We start from the raw sequence: 21,439 nt of genomic DNA, 5'->3' as shown, positions 1-21,439 counted from the left end.
GTAAGCAAAAATAAATTAAGAAACCTCACCCATAAAACAAAATTAAATCATAAACATACTGAGCAACACGCAATATTTTTTTTACCATATAGGACACAAATCTCTAATAGTTGTGACAGACTCTCTCCTCAAGAGCTGCTGCTCTCTTCCTGATACATACACATTCCCTGGCCAATGACTACTTTATTCCCTCATATAGTTGTGGGTTTTTGGTTTTGGTTTTTTGTACACACTATCCACACAACTACATATCATCTTGCCCAGATCACTTACCTCTCTTCTTAAAGTAACTCAAAGGTTCCATGTTCTACACACAAATATCCTATAGATGTGGGTAAGCAAAATCTAGTCTTACTCAGTGGATGGCACTAGGAGGCAAAGCAGAAACTGCAAATGATGCTTCTGTATCCCTAAAGCCACCTAAAAGATACAGTAGGGAACTGGGCCATGTCTGGTATCCCTGAAGATTTCTTGTGGTTCTGGAAGGGGAAGTCCACTCACCGTGAGTAGCTCCCCACTTCTTAAAGTTCTACAGCAGATGATGTCATCATAAATAATTACCTTTATGAAAGATGATCACTTGCAGAAAAGGAAGACCACATCCTGCACCTATGCCCCACCCTGCATTCACTGACTATTGCATTTTCAGATACACTACAGGCACAGAGAAGACTTCCCAATATATGCAATCCATACCACCTATCAGAGAGCAGAAGCAAACAAGCCAAATGTCTCACTTTAACTTAAGCAATCTTTTCTTTTAAATGGGACTAATTGGCTTTTTAAAGTCTATGTAATGCCACATATACTATTTGATATACAGGATCACAAAGCTAAACATTTTTCCTGTTACAACTAAAATATTTTTTTTTTAAAGTGGGAGGAGGGAAATGTAGTTGATATCCTATTGATTTGAATCTCCTTCCAAAACATCAGATTAGAGACATTATTATTTGTGGCAAAACTAAGTCAGAAGGTCAAGTTTTGTTATGGACATGTAGCGATGCCAGAAGTGCTATTGGAACTCTCGAATTCATGGCTCCTAGTCTTGTGCCTAGATAACACTTCTCATTACAATACTTATTATGCTCTATTAAGAATATAGAATGTATCAGCCATACACATGTATCTCACAACTCCAAAAATGTTGCTAACATGTACCAGAAGTGGCGTGCCATAAGTATAACATATTTCCCATGTAAGAAGCAGCAGGTATCACACTTGATATCTGCACTATATAAACTGCATGCCATAATGATAAAAGATGATGTAAAGGAAGCCATGTATTTGTTTCTAGTCAATTCTAGTTGGAGAGGAAAAATGTTTCCTTGTCCCATAATTTTTACCTTTACATCTACACCAGGAATATAAAATACTGTAGTTTCCAGGTCACTAGGCTTTGTCTGTAAAGATGACGGCACTTTCTTGCCAGCAAGTAAGTGAGTAGTAGATGCATAGTTAGTTTGAAATTTCTTCTTTTTTGAAGGAGACTCTTGATCTAAACTTCTAGAACTCCGATCATAACTCCTACAGATAAATAAAAATATACAACCTGTCTTAGTACAGACCTAATACTCCAAAACAAGTATGTTTTTCAGTATTTAAAATTTAGGGGATTTTCTTTTTAAAAATTACATTATAATTTCATGATGAATAGTAGAAGCATTGCCCCCCTTTTAGTTGTTCTTTGCCCATCAGACCTCTATTCCCCTGGCCTTTTATTCCCCTTTGGCCTTTTTCCATCCCCCTCTGCTTTTGCCAAAATATATTATTAGTGTTATTTGCAGATTTTAAAAAGTTAAAACCAACTTTTTTAAAAAATGACAAAAAGTAGTAAAGTGTCCCTTGCCTTCATTCTCAAGTTTATCTATAGTAGATGATGAATTCCAGAGTGCAGGTAACATTTGTGGATTTTTCACTGTTTATGCTCTCCCCTTATGATTTCCACCCCATGCATACCAAATTCCATTTACACAAGTGACACAGCAAACTAATAATAAACAAACCAAAAAAAATACATCTCTCATTAAAGAAAAAAATATTTCTACTCTGTCCCATGTCCATTTTAAAGTCATTCAGAAATTCAACAGTATGATCACATTTCCTTATACACCTCTACCCCGATATAACGCAACCTGATATAACACGAATTCGGCTATAACGCGATAAAGAGTGCTCGGTGTGGGTGGGGGGAGGAAGAGGGTCTGCGCACTTCAGCGGATCAAAGCAAGTTCAAGATAACACAGTGTCACCTATAACGCGGTAAGATTTTTTGGCTCCCGAGGACAGCGTTATATCAGGGTAGAGGAGTATACACTTCTTCAGAAATGTGCCCACTGCTGTATGTTGGGAGATTACTCAAATATGTGATATCACTACATTAAAGTGTCACGGGATTGCCTAAAGTGTGACAGCCACAACCTGATATTCAGCTGCAGGTTCCTCTCTTTAGAGATTATAGGAGGAAAGAGGAAAAAAAGATGTGTTACTACATACAAATCCTTGCATGGATTTAAAATATGGGAAAGGTAAGAATGATATTACAAATCCTAAGAGTTCAGTTTTGCTAAACCTAGGGTATCATTAACAATGTGTTAAAGTTCAAAGAAGAAATTAAAAGTAAAGGTGTATTTGGTTAAGAATGAATAACAAAAACAGAGGCCACTGGCTGTCAAAGCATATCTGCAGAATGGAAAGAAGGGTTTAAAAAAAACAGGGTGAAATTGTGTCCCACTGAAGTCAATGGCAAAGCTCCAAGTGTTTTCAGTGGAGTCAGGATTACGCTTCAAGTTGTACAAATACATTTAATTGTACAGTGAACATTACCTCAATGATAGTGAGTAAAATGAAAAAATGTTGGAACAGAATATCAAGAAAACACAGCATTAGCCTAGTATGTATCAACTCAGCAGTGTATTTCAAAATTTTTGAGACAGTACAATCAGGCATTTATTTGGAGAGTAAAAAAGGAATCCAGGTGATTTAAAAGCTTAAAATCTCCATTTATAAAAAGGATGGGTATGAAGGAAACAGGTGTACGCTCATTTCTTGGTGTCAGGCTAATTAGACTCAAGCCTTTGCGGAAGCAAACTTTCATGCTTTTCCAGAACAAAGACTATAATTCAATCATAATTAAATTTATTGCATGCTATGGCAATGTGTGGTGATGATACAAATTACTGACCGCTAACTGGCTAAAAATGGTGGGAATTATTATAGTTTCTATGCTTTTCAAATGAGTCAATGCACAGTTACCATTGAGTATTGTGTTGTGTACTGGCAGGATCCCAACTGATGTAAATCAGTAAGTTGTCTTATTTGTGACTAAATAAATGTCAAATACAGAAAGACCGGCATAATACAGTAATATACTGCTTTCTAATATGATTTAGTAATATTACTGTCTTTCAATAGGTTTTTTTACCTTCTTAAGCTGATTTCATCATGCTCTTGCTGAAGCGTTGTTGGATGCAGCACACATTTTCCACAATCAATTTCAACTCTGATATCAAGTTCAAAGTCAATATTTCTCTCTGTGGTTGTGCCAGTCACATTTCTGTTGCCAGGAGCTGTTGGCCAGCGGTCAGTAAACAGTTGGTGAACTGCAGCAAAGCCTGTTGCTTTCTTACGAGTGGTATTCCTGCAGAAAGAACAATTACTTGTTAGATATTAGCACTGTGGCAAGATTCCTTCCAAGGTTATCTACTAATGTATTTGCTGACAAGTCAGTTACCCACTATATATAAAATTTTAAGAAGTTTTCTGTAAGAAGCACCATATGGTAAATTTTCATAGGTGCACACTGCTATCTTGGTCCATCTTCCACTAAGGTATTATTCAATATTTACTTCAAGGTTGATTAGGGTGACCAGACAGCAACTGTGAAAAATCGAGACAGGGGGTGGGGGACTATCCCTATAAAATCGGGACATCTGGTCACCCTGTGGTTGATCTGGACTGGGCCCTGTAGACACAGACTGTAGCTGTCTGAGGCAGGATTAAGACAACAAGCAACAAACGAGGGATATGGAAGAGGGAGACAATTAAATATAACTGTCATAACTATAAAGGGAAGGGTAACAACCCTCCTGTGTACAATACTATAAAATCCCTCCTGGCCAGAGACACCAAAATCCTTTTACCTGTAAAGGGTTAAGAAGCTCAGGTAACCTGGCTGACATCTGACCCCAAGGACCAATAAGGGGACAAGATACTTTCAAATCTTGGTGGGGGGAAGGCTTTTGTTTGTGTGCTCTTTGGTTTTGGGGGTTGTTCGCTCTTGGGACTAAGAGGGACCAGACATCAATCCATGCTCTCCAAATCTTTCTGCACAAGTCTCTCATATTTCAAACTTGTAAGTAACAGCCAGGTAAGGTGTGTTAGTTTTATCTTTGTTTTCTCAACTTGTAAACGTTCCTTTTGCTAGAGTGTTTACCTCTGTTTGCTGTAACTTTGAACCTAAGGCTAGAGGGGGTTCCTCTGGACTCTTTAAATCTGATTACCCTGTAAAGTTATTTTCCATCCTGATTTTTACAAAGATGATTTTACTTTTTTCTTTAATTAAAATTCTTTTTTAAAGACCCTAATTGATTTTTTCATTGTTTTAAGATCCAAGGGTTTTGGATCTGTGTTCACCAGGACTAATTGGTGAGGGTATACTCTCAAACCTACCCAGGAAAAGGGGTGTAAGGACTTGGGAGGGGGAGGAATTAGTCTCAAATCTCCCCAGGAAAGGGGGGGGGAGTTAGGGACTTGGCAAATATTTAGGGGGAAGGCAGAGTTCCAAGTGGCTCTCTCCTAAGATTTGAAACACGCTTGGTGGTGGCAGGATACTGTTAACCTAAACTGGTAAATAAGCTTGGGGGGTCTTTCATGTGAGTCCCCACATCTGTACCCTAAAGTTCAGAGTGGGGAAGGAACCTTAACAATAACACATTTTGTTATGTATATTATTTTTTAATATATATATATCACCTCTCAACGTTGTTTATAATGCTGTGTTTGTATATACACATTTAGCCCACGCTTAGCCATGAGGTAAATTGCAGAACTATATGTTAAATAAGATACAGTGTACCTTTGACCCTCCTCACCTACCCCCTGCCCAATAACTGAGATTTATTCCAACATTCCAAAATCTGAGAGGCTTCCAAGAGCCTCTATTAAAAAAAAAAAAAAAAAGGTCGTCAGACATTCCCTCCTCCCTACCCTGGAATTACACCTGCTGAAGCCAAGGACAGGCAACATTCAATCCTGGGTCAGCAAAAGCTATTCTAGACCTAAGACATGAACTTTAAAGATCGTTTTGTCATAGCCCTAATGAAAATATTTTTAAGCAAATTGCTTACTGTGGTTTTCTGTAAAAATAAGCCTTCTCTCTCTCATGGTCTTCCTCCTTCTCAGAGTCTTCACTGGTTGAAGATAAACTGTCATCCCGCCGTCCCTCTTCAGGCTGGAAGGGAATGCTTGGTGAGAAGACTACTGGAGTTTTGGGTGAACTGAATACTGAGCATGATCCTTCACTAGCGGATGAGTAATGGGATGGACCATCAATAGTTACTGACAAAAGGTCCAGTTCTGTCTCCTCTGGAAACTGATTGTGAAAAGACAAAAAGATATTAAAGTTCACAGTTACCGTCTTTACTACGCAAAAATTAAGATATCTTGGGGAAAACGCAAGAGTGCTTTTAAAAACTCTCAAAGCTCAGGTTCCTCATTTTGAACAGACAGAAGTGTCAGATTTAGGAATGTATGAAATGAATCATGTAACACAATAAATAAATGTATAGGTTTGGAGGAAAAAAAATACCATACATTTACCATTGACTTAGTGATTGAGTTGAATTTGTTAGCTAGATAATTAAACAGTAGCAAGCTCTGATCAAAACATACATTATGACAGGCCATCACTAGAAGAATGAACATTTAATTGAGAACAAATTTTAAAAGTAAAGAAAATAGAACAGAAAGAATCATCACGGCCACCTGTAAATTAGAGAAATGCACAGGAATCTGTTAGTGAATGAAAGGGCATGCAAAGTACTAGTACAGAATGTACAGTATTCTCTTATACATTATGCTCTTCTCTTTAGAAAGTTGGATAAAAGTGACTTGATGGGAAGAAACTTTAGTGTTACATTTTCAAAAAGTGGCCCCAACTGTTTTGGTGCACTTTGCATCAGCAAATAGCCCCACACAAAGTTTTCAAGCACTAACACCTGTATATGCAGGGATAGAGTCTAAACAACTGTACATGCAGGTGTTAGACTCTAACACATGGGCCAACGAAGTGCTATTGGGATTGTTTGTGCATTCAAATGGGTGTTGAGTGGAAGATCCTTTGATAATTTGCTCCATGCTTTCATTATGGCCATTAACACATCCAACATCTGACTTAACACTACTTAATATTTGACAGTCTTTTCTAAGCTGTGGAAAATTGATAGAAATGGATATTACAAATTAATGGAACCTTTTGATACGTTCGGTGTTAAATGTAGATAAAAGAACTCAGCAAAGCACAATTCTGCCTTTCCTTTTGTTCTCAGAAATGCGCTGTTTAGACATCAACACTCTAAGGTGATCTGAAAAAGCATTCTAACTCAGAAACTTATAAAAGAAAAATAGAGGAAAGGTGGAAGGGAAAAAGTTAGATAATTGTCTTCTAAAAAGGTGTACTTAGTTTCTTCCATTCAATATGTCTAGAGTATCTTTTTAAAAAATTAAAAGGGCTTTTTTTTAAGTAGGTGAGTTGTCTGGGCACTAATTTTGACAAACTGGTTATCCTGCTCCCTTTAAATAAGGTATCTTACACAACTGTACTAGGTATAGGAATTCCAGTATCAAATTATGATGCTTGATGGCCTCCCACCTTGGAATTATATTCCATCAGTGTTGATGCCTGCACTCTTGAGACACACTTGAAAAAGATTAAGATAATTGTGTGGGCACTGAGTCCTTCTCTAAGGTACGCTCTGCATACAAGAATAGATCATGGCTTGCCTTACTGTAGTCTCCATAATTTAGATCAGCTTTCATCGAGGCCTTTTTAAATATGCAAACAAAATATGTCATTACTAGTTTTACAAAATCTGCAAAATTTAAGCTAAATATGGGAATGTAAGCATCCTTGAGAACTCAATTTATCATCTCCACCTATAACTTTTTACATGTTTAAATTTACTTAAAATCTTTTTTTAAAAACTGATATACATTCTGCCTAGTGGAGTTTGAAAGAGAGATGAATAACTGAAGAGCAGCTGCCAGTGAGGTGAATTAGTGCTATGGCAAAGTATGTATTTTTTCTTTTTACAAGTACCTGAAAATACCCTTCCCCTGGACAGCCGGATTGTTGTGTAATCCCCAAAACTGTTTTATTCAACTTAATTAAAAATGAAAAAGAAAAAAATAAAATTAAAAGTTACCATAGCATGACTCATTCAAAACCAACAGCAATGACACATTTAGGAAGGATGGGGACGAGGGGATATTGCAACAAAAAACCTTATATTTGAATAATACATTTTAAACATACAGATAGATGTGTATGTCAGACTATAGCAAACTCAGAAAATGTTTATTTCATTAATAACCATTTCCAAAATGCTAAACAAGGCTAAACATACAAATTAGCACGTGACTATTGTGCATATCTGTTAAAAATAGCAATAACATGTTAACAATGTGTATTATTTTTTTCACAGCATAGCTCTTTGTCTGAGGATACCTTGTTAAAAATATAAACTAACCTATTTAAAGAAGTGAAAATTCTTTAGTTTGATATTTCTATTAATAATTTCTGTGTTAAGATGGACACCACCAGACTAAATAATTATCAAGTGGGGTTGGCAATTCAAATCTTCGTAAGTATATTTAACTCCGGTACTTCCAAGGTGCTACCAGTCAACATGGTATTTAATCTACAGTAGCATGGTATACTAATTAAATTGGTATGTAGGGTATGCCTTACAGGGTCCTGTATGTTGAAGGTTACTCTGGGTCCAGGAGATGCTGCATCTACACGGATTTCTGGGAGCTCTTCACTGTCTCCTAGTCGAGAGCTACAAGCAAAATATAAAAGGAATAAACAAACTATTACAGTTTTGAACGTAATGCAGAATGTACTTCCCACGTAAAAGTTCAATAACTACACAAAAGCTGTTGCAATAAAAATATAAAGCATCAGTCAATGCTTAACATTTTATAGAAATGAAATGGTATTAAATCAGTATTCAAGAATTTATGGCACATGAAAAGAAAAAAAGATGAAGTTTCAAATGACTTTGGCCAGCAGCTCACTTAATTTTGCAGAGCTTTTTTTGTTTTTATTTTTTACTCTTTTCAAGCACAGGCCAAGAAACAGAAAGACAGTTAAAAACATAAAATGTGTGTGACTTGTCACATGGAATGAAGTACAACTGGCAGTTTATGCATATTCACAAAATACAGACAATCTTTCAAAATGAATGAAATCATTATGACATATTTGCAGTGCAAATTTACAACTTCTCATTCACAATTAACAACTGATAGGGATTTTAAGGGGTCCCGCTTGCCCCAAGCTGAGTTAGCTGCCAGACCCCCACCCATAGGGTCAGAAGCAAACTGCATCCTAACCCCTGCCTTTCAGGCCCAGGCCTGTTAGCAAAACTCAATTGCTATATAGGACAAAGGTTAACTTCTGCAAATTTCCTGTTTGTCTATATCAGGGGCACAAGGGGGGGGGGGTGATGAAGAAACCAGAGAAAGGGGAACTGAGGGAAGCTCAGCTAGAATGCTGAGCCTTATCCAATGCAACCGCAAAGCAGGGGTCCAAAGGCAGGCAGACTACCAACGAAAACCACATTTATACAATAACAGGAAAAACCCTAGATGGTATGGGGCAGTGACAGGCTCGCTAAAAATAAGAAAGTATGCCAAATAAGGAGTTAATAACGTATAATGTGTGTGATGTGTAATTATGCTTTGTGGTTTTAGCCTTTATAAACTTGGTGAAAATCTGTTAAAGACAAGGCGGCTAACCCCCCTTGCTTGGGGATACGCCGACCTTCCCTTTATGCATAATTGTATTGTGTACCCTAATAAAGGTGCCTCAGTGTGTCTGACCCAAAATCAACGGTGTGGTCAATTTTTCCACGACACAACTCACTAGCTTTTGAGAAAATCTTAAGCATTCCTTGATAGGCTAGCCAGCTGAATAAACTACATAACACAACATTTTATTAATCTTCCCAACAGAATTCCTAATTCTCTGAAGATGATTTTATTAAAAGATGAAGTGAAATGCTTTTTACCTGCCAGGATCTGAGTCTTCACACTTGCACTCCTTCTACTGTGTAAGGTATCAATAATGCTAACCAGTTCAGAAGAAACATTAACCTGTAAATCCTATAAACTTGCAAGGCAAGTAAAACAGGAATTCATTTTGATCCATTTTGTTTAAAGCCATTTGTAATTTGGAAGAGCTGTTCTCTGATATTTTGGGATCTCTTTGGGTATTTTTTTAAGCTTCAATCTACCTTTAAAACTAATGCTCAAAATTTTCAACCAATTTGTCTTAACTTTAAAATGTCTATAATTGATAGAGAAGATCCTTATAATTCTAATAGCCAAGTTCCCTCTCCTGTTTTCTTTTTTTAAAATCTAGTACTGTACTTTATTGCGGATTAAAATGTAGCCACTAATTTTTTAAAATCCAAACCCTCCAATGTGTGTGTTTTCCCTCTGCTGGTTGTACAACAACATGCTTATTCACAAAGCAACAGTGACACCAAGCAAAGTTGATGCACAATATTCTGCTATGAGAACTGCAACTTGCTGCTGCTGCAAGCTTCAGAATACTTGGAAGAAGGAGAAAAGGAAATCATTTGCTGAACTAAAAAGTTGCCTTCCCTCCACTAGTAGTTTAATCCTTTTTCTAATATGAGGTTGACAATGGAGTGTAAAAATCAAAGGGATAAATCGTGTCCTCTTTGCTTATTAGCCTCCCCTGAAGTGCCTGCTGAGTAGAACCTTCAAATGTGGTTCTTAAAAGTCCTGTAAAATGACTACGTAAAAAGTGACACCTTTCTCCTCAACTGATTGGCTCCCTGAATGCATTCAGAGTAATATCTGATGATTTTACTACCTTAAGGTTTACTACTTCTTAACTCTGTCCTGCAGAGCAAATACAGCTCTGGAAGAAGGAGATGGATTTTATTCCGCTTGTGAATCATCTCAAAATAGTTAGCCAAATTTAAATTGTAGCATCTTGGAGGCTGATGTGTGAGACAGAAAGATCTCAATTTAATTTTCAGAATCCAGGTTCAGTTTCCACGACAGCAATTCAAACCCCCCACTCTTTAGCTTCCAATAACTTCTGGTAAAGCTTTGCCTTTATAGATTTATGGATGCACTTAAACTTCATAGTTCAGCTGTGCATACTGACTAGGAAGTGTAGAAGACCACAGACCTTATTAATTCTGTAAGATTTGAGCACTATGAATGTCCACAGTGAATATCTGTAATCATCAAACCTCCTGAGAAATGTACAGACATTAGCTCTCAGAAGACAGACAAAACAAATATGGAATTTCTAAGTCAAGCTGCTTTAGAGACATGGTATGCCAAAAACAGATACTTCACAAAAAGTAAGAAACTTCATTTGTCAAACCTCCCATCTCTCGAAAACATTTTCTCAAATCCACCTATGGCAAAAGACATGAAGCTCCACAATTAGACATTCTCCTTGTTGCTGTCTATTCTAACTTCATTACAGATCTCATCCTCCCACGTGCATAGTCATTTGCCCAAAACACTCTACCTTGCCCTGTCCATTCTTTTTAGAGGTGGTCTTCCAGATGCTGAAATGGTTTTAGATCGGTTATAGCTGGGTTTGTAACCTAGGCCCCATTTGTCCTTCAGAGAAGCAGCCTAAACAAAAGAAAATATATTTAAGATGTTGAGGACAAAAATAATGAAAATTATACACAAACATGGCAATGTGGAAAAATTCCACTACTTAAAACATTTTATTTTACAGCCACGCCAACGGTTATGAAAAAACTTTTACAAAATAATTTTATTTTGTAGCAAGTGCTCAAGGCACTCCTCTTCAGGCCTTTGCTCAAATCTTCATTTTGATTGGTCTCTGGACGATTCACTCACCTTTCATACTAGCTGGCATTGGTACTTTCTTGCTGTCAGGAGAACAGGGTGGCCCCCCTGCATCCAGTAGTTTGGGATCTGCCTACTTGAATAAAAGTCCTCTCTTCGTGTGATATTGCTGCAACTGCAGCCAGCAGAGGAACATGAGCTAGAGCCTCCTCATTTAAGAAGAAGCTGCCAACAGAATACTCTCTGAGAGGGGTCCCTTGCTTTGGGATGGACTCATTTCTTGGTCCAGAATAGCTCAAATGTACTGATCTTCAGGGTCTGCTGCAAATACCCTTTTGCCATGCTTTATGGCAGGGGGGTGGCATGATCAGAGCAGGCATTTGTGGGTGAGTGAGAACATTGTTTGGGTTGGAGCTTTATTTCTGTTTGGGTATTTTCTCCTGCTTGCTGTTTTTATCTTTAATGATAGTGTATTTTTGATTAATAAAAAGGCATCTCAATTTGGGAATAAGCAATTTCTTTTAGCATATATTATAAACCTAATAAAATAAATCAGCCAAATGGAATATAACAGAGATTTTTGCTCAGGTACTCAAGCATGCTTATCATATCTGGATTCTTCTGGCGCAGTAAGGCAATGTTTTATGATCGCCATCACTTCTGAAAGCCTGAGTTTGAGTCTTGGCTAGTAAATGCTACAGCATTGCATATTATGGCTTCCAAACCTCTGGAAGCCAATTCTTGTGTACATTTTCTGAACATAGATATATTTAAAAATATTAAAAACATCTGTTTTAAAAAGTTAAAATAGAGATATTAAAATAGTTTTTTTCCTAAAGATTTGTCATAGAAAAACAAACAAACAAAAATCCACCTAATATACAGTACCTCTAAAATTCTGGTTTTGACTCTAGTAGGACAGAATAATCTGTTTCTCCAGAGAGTTAAACCATGTGTTTTATATATTGAATAGTCCTTTTACCTTTCTTTTTCAGTGTCTTTCTTTTATTTATTTTTAATATGTGGAAGAGAAACTTGTAAGTGAAAATCTTAAGAACTTGCCAAACAGCTTTAGGAAATTGCTCACCCTCATGCTGGACCTACGTAGTTTTTTACGGACATCTCGGCGAATGTCATTCACAGCTACTGACTCTAATTGTTGATAGCGCTGGATTTCTTGGTTTATGGTTCCTTCACTTGCACCTAGTTTTCTGGGAATAAGTCAGGGTAGTGAGTTTTCCAGATAGAAGGAATAACTAGTAAAGTTAAACACTACTTTCACCCTTTTCCTTTATCAACAAAACCTCTATACTATGTTCCTGTGACAATCTTAAAGCCTTTCAAACCATTACCCAATCAGCTTCTTGTTTTTCAGGAGTTATCTATCACCAATGCCATCTTTTCCATATATGGCTGTTGAAGGTCCACCATTATTTCACTACACAACTTTTGTCCATACTGTAACTTCTTTGCAAGTACCCATAATTTCAAGGTTTTTACCTCCAAGTCACACATTCAGGAAACAGAAAAAGGGGTGTGTAGCAAAATATACAAGATGTCAAACATTATATTGTGATGCCAACATTGGTGGAAGAGGGATAGTTGCTAGAGAGCAGCTCCCTTTGAAAAGAAAGGCTCCTAAAGAGAGCAAAGATTCCCAGCTGGAACAAATCTGGATGAAAATTAGAATTTTTAAGTATTTTCTATGTTCCTTAGTTCAAGAAAAGCAGGCAGGGAGTGGAAACCACTTGCTAGAGATGCCAGGAGGCAGACTGAACTGGGGAAATTTCCAGGAGGAAAGAGCTTCCCACAATGGCAGACCAGACTGATCAGATCCCCTGAATATGGAAGGCAGAAGAAGAAAATCTCCTGTAGGAATAATGACTATGTTTGTATATCAAAAAGTTCGGTTACAACTAGCCTGCGACTGACTGCTGCTAGCAATCTTGCCTAAAGCTGAAATAGTAAAGTATGTCCATTCTTCATTATAATTTAGCAATCAATCAGCAACAGGCATTCTTTATCACAGGTGATCCCACTTTTTACTATGATTGACCTTGCCTTCCAAATGCCAAAAATGCAAATAAAATGTTTTCATACAAAACTCATAGCTGACTCTTGTCATGAACACTTTCAGGTGACATTTTTAATTTTCCTTTTGTGTGTGTTTTATGGAATATTGCTGTGTCTATGAATTATTTATATAATAAAGATATATCATATAAAAGCCATAAAGTAGTTTATTTAGAGAGGTTTCTTCTTCCTACAGTGAATGTGATCTTATTCGAACTTCAAAGCTCTGTCACTCCAGCAAGTCACAATTGTATAGCTGGTAACAGAAGTGCTACAAATCATGATGGAAATATGGTTTGTCATGATATTGGAACTGCTGACACATTGCCATCAATGTAAAGCAAAACCAGAAATGAAAGATGACTTAACACTCAGGAGAGCTTCCTGGGGATTTTAATGGCCACTTGTGCACCTAATTTTCTCTAGTACAACCAGAAAGATCAACGATTAAAAAACCATTTCCTCTTGTAGATTGTATAGTTCCATCAATGCTGAAGCACTAGAGGTAAGAAAAGGGAAAGCCCAGTTTCAATTTGTTTTTCCCAAACTATGAGGAGAGATTAATAAGACTGGGACTTTTCAGCTTGGAAAGATGACTAATGGGCGGGGGGGAATATGATAGAGATCTATAAAATCATGACTGGTGTGGAGAAAGTAAATAATGAAGTGTCATTTATCCCTTAACATAAAACAAGAACCAGGAGTCACCCAATGCAATTAACAGGCAGCAGGTTTAAAACAAACATGAGAAAGTACTTCTTCACACAATGTACAGTCAATCTGTGGAACTCTTTGCCATTGATGTTGTGAAGGCCAAGACTATAACAGGGTTAAAAAAAGAACTAGATAAGTTCATGGAGGATAGGTCCTTCAATGGCTATTAGCCAGGATGGGCAGGGATGCAAAACCGTGGTCTGAAGTGTCCCTAGCCTCCGTTTGCCAGAAGCTGGGAATGGACGACAGGGGATGGATGACTTGATGATTACCTCTTCTGTTCATTCCCTCTGAAACACCTGACATTGGCCATTGTTGGAAGACAGGATACTGGGATAGATGGACCATTGGTCTGATCTAGTATAGCCTCTCTTATGTTCTTAACTATTGGGGGAGGGGTTTTTTGTTTTGTTTTAAAACACAAGAAAAGCCAACTTACTTGAGATCATCAATTACTTTGGCTTGTTCATTCAGTTCCCTAATATCTACTAAACGTTTCACAAATTTTCTTCCTCTCTGCTCGCCAACTTGGCTACCAGATGCTCCCTGTCGCCGATCAACAGTTTCCTATTCAAAATAATATTTCATTAAATTCCTTGTTAAACATAAGAACCAATTTTAAGTCACAGGTACAATGAATTGTACACCCTAAATCAAAACACCACATGCAAACACTATTTTTAAAAGTCAAAAGGCAGCTGATTTGAAATTTTCCAATGATTCAAGTCCCATCATTTGCTTAAAGACAAACATTAGCTGCTACATACATGTCCCCATGAGCAAGATCTGCCCGCTTTCAAATGTGAACTAGAATGAGTAGAGTCACACATCGCTGACCCCGACAGATACTCTACAGGAACGGAATATCGATGGCTTTGGGGGCTCAAACCCAACAGGTGATTTACAATCCGCTGCCCAAATGTTAACTTGTGTGCATCTCCACATAATGAAACTCCATCTGATTTCTAAATAATAAATAGGAATGTTAATGTGTTTTTTCCCCAGAGCCAGTACAAGATTCTTGCAAAACTTCAATTGTTTAAAGAAATAATTGTTAAAAAACTACTTAATATGAAACCAAAACACAAGTTGACACACAGTATTGGTTTTTGCTACTGAAAATTTATTTCTTCTAGCTAGTTTGTAATGTTAGTATCTTCCATTGCTTGCTAGGATAATCAGAGTAACTGTAGCCAAAGTCTTCCAAAGCGGGTGCTTAAAATTAGCCTGAATGCCTACTATGGCATATAATAGAAATGGTCTGCAAAAATCTCAAAACTGATTGAGCTAAAATTTCCCCACCCCATACACACACACAAATAGAATTTTTCTGAAGCTTACTGTTATGCCCAAATAATTTAACAAAATAAATTTAGACACTATTTTGGTTGAGTCTCTTACTGCATGTATAGTGGGAGACATGGTATCAACTTCGTCCTCATCCGATAGGTCAACTATGTTTACAGAATTGAGGTCAGCAATGTCATCAACATCTTCTTCTCCTGTCAGTGTTGTGAGGGTATTACCCAAAGCATTTAATCTTTTCCCAATGTTAGGATCCATGTGGACATCAATACCGCACATCTTCCATAACACATTGAGAGTCCAGGTTCCAGCACTATTGCTTTCTGTTTAAAAGAGAAAATTTGCCTGATGATTTTTCTCTTCCTTGTAACCAGGTTTGTCATTGGATGTCATGTCTGCTTCTACAGCTTAGGAAACAGAACCAGACTTATCCATCATGGGGCGCTGCCTTGGCTCTGCCCACTTGTAAAAAGACTCCAGTGAGACCTTTCCAGAACTGAAACACACTTTGAATACAGTTAACAGATACATCTATTAAGTTTGTATTAAGATTTCTCTGTTGAATATAAGGAAAATCTGATAGGCCACATGGAAAGTAAATTCTCCAGGGTGTGAAAAAGGCACAGTTAGCCACAGAAGACAAACATGAAATATGAATTTCCATCTCTCTCTCTGAGCTAGGTTTACCATTTCCAACACAGGGATTCCAACAGCAGTGAAACCCAAAGGATGGGCATGTGAGAAAATAATTTTTAACCGTTCACAAATCAGACTCTTGGAATTACTCAAATCACAAAGATTTTAACGGTGCATTAAAGCCTGCACCTGCATCCTCTGAGTCTTGAACAGAGCAGACAGGGAGCTGCAGACAGGGGAGTTTGAGAGGGAGTCTTATGATGGTTAGGAAGACCCGCAACACCTGTGCCAGCGCTGCTTCTGTCTCCTCCACCTGCGCCTGTAGCCAGACAGAGCACCTGAGCGTGGATGCTTCTACCCAGATCCTGGTATGGTTTTGCAGGGACTGTAACTTGCAATTTCCACTTACTGATATCCAGGCTGGTGGGGGGGGGGGGGGGACATCCAATGTGAAAGGTGCCTACTGGTGGAATCTCTCAGGCAGCAGGTGGGAGAGCTACAGGAGGAGATGGCTAGGTTGAGGAGCATCCGAATCCATGAGCGATTCCTGGACAGTGTCCATGTGGAGACAGCTGAGGTAGCTGTCCCAGTACATAGGACTTCTGACACACCACTGGTGGAGGAGGAGATGGCTCAGGGTGGACATTGGCAGCTGGTTACTTCTGGCAGCAGGCAGTGCTCCACCCCTGCTCCGAACCCTCCCACCGAGATAATAGGTAACCGTTTTGCTCTTCTTGATACAGGAGAGAAGGAATCACCCCCTACAGTAAAGGAGAAGAAGCCTCATACCCCTAAGGGCTAGTCTACACTTACCGTCCGGGTCGACGCGGTGAGTTCGACTTCTCGGAGTTCGAACTATCGCGTCTGATCTAGAATAGCGTAGCTGAATTCAAAGTACCCTAATTCGAACTACTCACCCGTCCAGACGCGGCGGGGTCGAACTCCGGAAGCGCCGCGGGCGACTCTGGTACTCCACCACTGCAAACGGCAGTGGCGGAGTCGACCTTGGAGCCGCGGAGTTCGACCCCGCCGCGTCTGGACGGGTGAGTAGTTTGAATTAGGGTACTTTGAATTCAGCTACGCTATTCACGTAGCTGAATTTGCGTACCCTAATTCGAACCCCCTTTTTAGTGTAGGCCGGGCCTAAGACTGGGAGGTCTGCTGCCACCACTGCGAATAGGAAACGTAGGGTAGTGGTGGTCGGAGACTCTCTGCTGAGGGGGATGGAGGCGCCCATCTGCCACCATGACATTTCATCTTGGGAGGTATGCTGCCTGCCGGAGGCCCGTATCCGAGATGTTACAGAGGCATTGTCGAGGATTATCCAGCCCTCTGTTATTACCCCATGCTACTCATCCATGTGGGCACAAATGATACTGCGAGGTGTGACACTGAGCGGATCAAGAGTGACTACAAGGCTCTGGGAGTACAGGTGAAGGAGTTTGGAGCGCAGGTGGTATTCTCTTCGATTCTTCCTGTCAAAGGTAGAGGCCCGGGCAGAGACAGATGCATCATGGAGGTGAATGCCTGGCTGCAAAGATGGTGTCGCCAGGAGGGCTTTGGCTTCCTCGACCACGGGATGCTATTCGAGGAAGGACTGCTAGCAGAGATGGCGTTCACCTTTCGAGGAGGGGAAAGACCCTATTTGCACACAGACTGGCTAAACTAGTGAGGAGGGCTTTAAACTAGGTTCGCGGGGACAGGTGAGCAAAGCCCACAGGTAAGTGGGGAACATGGAGATCTGGGAGATGGGTCGGAAACAAGAGGGAGCGTGGGCTATAATGGCAGAGAGAAAGGAGAGTCAGGGCAAAACTGGGAGGCAAGATCAAACCAGTATCTTAGATGCCTACATACAAATGCGAGAAGTATGGGTAATAAGCAGGAAGAACTGGAAGTGCTAATAAATAAATACAACTACGACATTGTTGGCATCACTGAAACTTGGTGGGATAATACACATGATTGGAATGTTGGTGTGAATGGGTACAGCTTGCTCAGGAAGGATAGACGGGAAAAAGGGAGGAGGTGTTGCCTTATATAATAAAAATGTACACACTTGGACTGAGGTGGAGATGGACATAGGAGACGGAAGTGTTGAGATCTCTGGGTTAGGCTAAAAGGGGTAAAAAAACAAGGGTGATGTTGTGCTAGGAGTCTACTACAGGCCACCTAACCAGGTGGAAGAGGTGGATGAGGCTTTTTTTAAACAACTAACAAAATCATCCAAAGCCCAAGATTTGGTGGTGATGGGGGACTTCAACTATCCAGATATATGTTGGGAAAATAACACAGCGGGGCACAGACTATCCAATAAGTTCTTGGACTGCATTGCAGACAACTTTTTGTTTCAGAAGGTTGAAAAAGCTACTAGGGGGGAAGCTGTTCTAGACTTGATTTTAACAAATAGGGAGGAACTCGTTGAAAATTTGAAAGTAGAAGGCAGCTTGGGTGAAAGTGATCATGAAATCATAGAGTTTGCAATTCTAAAGAAGGGTAGAAGGGAGTACAGCAAAATAGAGACAATGGATTTCAGGAAGGCAGATTTTGGTAAGCTCAGAGAGCTGATAGGTAAGGTCTCATGGGAATCAAGACTGAGGGGAAAAACAACTGAGGAGAGTTGGCAGTTTTTCAAAAGGACACTATTAGGGGCCCAAAAGCAAGCTATTCCGCTGGGTAGGAAAGACAGAAAATGTGGCAAAAGACCACCTTGGCTTAACCACGAGATCTTGCATGATCTAAAAAATAAAAAGGAGTCATATAAAAACTGGAAACTAGGTCAGATTACAAAGGATGAATATAGGCAAACAACACAGGAATGCAGGGGCAAGATTAGAAAGGCAGAGGCACAAAATGAGCTCGAACTAGCTATGGGAATAAAGGGAAACAAGACGACTTTTTATCAATACATTAGAAGCAAGAGGAAGACCAAGGACAGGGTAGGCCCACTGCTCAGTGAGGAGGGAGAAACAGTAACAGGAAACTTGGAAATGGCAGAGATGCTTAATGACTTCTTTGTTTTGGTCTTCACCGAGAAGTCTGAAGGAATGCCTAACATAGTGAATGCTTATGGGAAGGGGGTAGGTTTAGAAGATAAAATAAAAAAAGAACAAGTTAAAAATCACTTAGAAAAAGTTAGATGCCTGCAAGTCACCAGGGCCTGATGAAATGCATCCTAGAATACTCAAGGAGCTAATAGAGGAGTTATCTAAGCCTCTAGCTATTATCTTTAGAAAATCATAGGAGACGGGAGAGATTCCAGAAGACTGGAAAAGGACAAATATAGTGCCCATCTATAAAAAGGGAAATAAAAACAACCCAGGAAACTACAGACCAGTTAGTTTAACTTCTGTGCCAGGGAAGATAATGGAGCAAGTAATTAAGGAAACCATCTGCAAACACTTGGAAGGTGGTAAGGTGATAGGGAATAGCCAGCATGGATTTGTAAAGAACAAATCATGTCAAACAAATCTGATAGCTTTCTTTGATAGGATAACGAGTCTTGTGGATAAGGGAGAAGCGGTGGATGTGGTATACCTAGACTTTAGTAAGGCATTTGATACGGTCTCGCATGATATTCTTATCGATAAACTAGGCAAATACAATTTAGATGGGGCTACCATAAGGTGGGTGCATAACTGGCTGGGATAACCATACTCAGAGAGTAGTTATTAATGGCTCCCAATCCTGCTGGAAAGGTATAACAAGTGGGGTTCCGCAGGGGTCTGTTTTGGGACCGGCTCTGTTCAATATCTTCATCAATGACTTAGACGTTGGCATAGAAAGTACGCTTATTAAGTTTGCAGATGATACCAAACTGGGAGGGATTGCAACTGCTTTGGAGGACAGGGTCATAATTCAAAATGATCTGGACAAATTGGAGAAATGGTCTGAGGTAAACCAGATGAAGTTTAATAAAGACAAATGCAAAGTGCTCCACTTAGGAAGGAACAATCAGTTTCACACATACAGAATGGGAAGAGACTGTCTAGGAAGGAGTACGGCAGAAAGGGATCTAGGGGTTATAGTGGACCACAAGCTAAATATGAGTCAACAGTGTGATGCTGTTGCAAAAAAAGCAAACGTGATTCTGGGATGCATTAACAGGTGTGTTGTGAGCAAGACATGAGAAGTCATTCTTCCGCTCTACTCTGCGCTGGTTAGGCCTCAACTGGAGTATTGTGTCCAGTTCTGGGCACCGCATTTCAAGAAAGATGTGGAGAAATTGGAGAGGGTCCAGAGAAGAGCAACAAGAATGAGTAAAGGTCTTGAGAACATGACCTACGAAGGAAGGCTGAAAGAACTGGGTTTGTTTAGTTTGGAAAAGAGAAGATTGAGAGGGGACATGATAGCAGTTTTCAGGTATCTAAAAGGGTGTCATCAGGAGGAGAGAGAAAACCTGTTCACCTTAGCCTCTAATGATAGAACAAGAAGCAATGGGCTTAAACTGCAGCAAGGGATATTTAGGTTGGACATTAGGAAAAAGTTCCCAACTGTCAGGGTGGTTAAACACTGGAATAAATTGCCTAGAGAGGTTGTGGAATCTCCATCTCTGGAGATATTTAAGAGTAGGTTAGATAAATGTCTATCAGGGATTGTCTAGACAGTATTTGGTCCTGCCATGAGGGCAGGGGACTGGACTCGATGACCTCTCGAGGTCCCTTCCAGTCCTAGAGTCTATGAATCTATGAATTTCTAGTGCCCACTGAATGGGTGAAATGGTTACCACGTTGGAGTTTTACATATTTCATCTTAAGAGGGAACAGAAGTTTCCAACCAAGTTCCACCATAGAGCACCAAAAAACAGATATGGCTTAATGGACTTTGTAAGCTTCTTTTATACAGTATTCTTAGTCGTCTGGTTATGCTGAGTTTGGCTATTTTTTGCCTTTTAATTGATGGATGGTAGAGGATGAATATGGCTGTTAATGACAAAACTTTTTAGAAAGCCTAACAGTTACATCTTGACTGCTTTGCGGACATGAAGCAGATGCCAGATCTTCTCATTAGAAAGTGCTGAATTTGGACAAAAAGAAGAAAGGGACATGTACTGGCAATATCCTGAGATACATTTTCATAGTGTTCACAATGAGCATGGATTCCAACGTCTCCTTTTTTAATGTTGTGTTTACCAATTTAAATCTTTCTGATTCAAATGGTCCTATTTCCACTGGATATTTTGGGAATGATCAGGACTGAATATGCTCCCAAGCTCTGCTCTTCCCCCCCCACCCACGCAGCTATTGCCCCAATAGCTAAAAGATGTGAAAAGGTTTTTATAGTCTGAGTTTGCTTCCTTGAGTTTGAGAATAGAGGGGAAGAAAAAGTATCTTACAAGAAGTTTTGCTGAATTTTCTGGGGTAGTCTTTGCTCACAGTTTCCATCTGACTGAGATCAAAGCTGCCCACACAGGCTACCTTTCAGACATGCTGCAGAGCAGTGTAAACACCTCCTTCTTTGGCCTTCTCCAGCATTATGGCTCTGAGGCAATGGTAAGTTAGAGCACAGAGCCCCAAGAAGCTCCATTGAACCACAAAAAAAATCTCTGAAATGGGCTGCCAAAGCAAGCAAGTTAGTTTTAAAAGACTAATTCAGAAATTCCTATTTAGAAGGTTTTTCC

At 39.4% G+C, this 21,439-nt stretch overlaps 1 protein-coding gene across 1 annotated transcript in view; it reads right to left on the bottom strand.

The window, feature by feature from the left end:
- Window positions 1-21,439, bottom strand: part of KIAA1109 (KIAA1109 ortholog) — a 229,333-nt gene that overhangs the window by 33,586 nt on the left and 174,308 nt on the right. Inside the window, exons 60-69 of the mRNA XM_045017971.1 lie at window positions 15,283-15,509; window positions 14,649-14,846; window positions 14,321-14,448; window positions 12,182-12,305; window positions 10,802-10,911; window positions 7,970-8,060; window positions 7,319-7,381; window positions 5,349-5,593; window positions 3,425-3,640; window positions 1,347-1,527 (exon numbers count right to left, since the gene is read on the bottom strand). Of these exons, the coding sequence (XP_044873906.1) occupies window positions 1,347-1,527; window positions 3,425-3,640; window positions 5,349-5,593; window positions 7,319-7,381; window positions 7,970-8,060; window positions 10,802-10,911; window positions 12,182-12,305; window positions 14,321-14,448; window positions 14,649-14,846; window positions 15,283-15,509 (1,583 nt within the window). The remainder of the gene's footprint in view (window positions 1-1,346; window positions 1,528-3,424; window positions 3,641-5,348; window positions 5,594-7,318; window positions 7,382-7,969; window positions 8,061-10,801; window positions 10,912-12,181; window positions 12,306-14,320; window positions 14,449-14,648; window positions 14,847-15,282; window positions 15,510-21,439) is intronic.

The sequence above is a fragment of the Mauremys mutica genome, chromosome 5 (assembly GCF_020497125.1).
Source record: "Mauremys mutica isolate MM-2020 ecotype Southern chromosome 5, ASM2049712v1, whole genome shotgun sequence".
In the NCBI taxonomy this organism is placed as follows: Eukaryota; Metazoa; Chordata; order Testudines; family Geoemydidae; genus Mauremys; species Mauremys mutica.
Note: the sequence above shows the minus strand (reverse complement) of the source record. Positions and strands in the feature narration are given on the sequence as shown.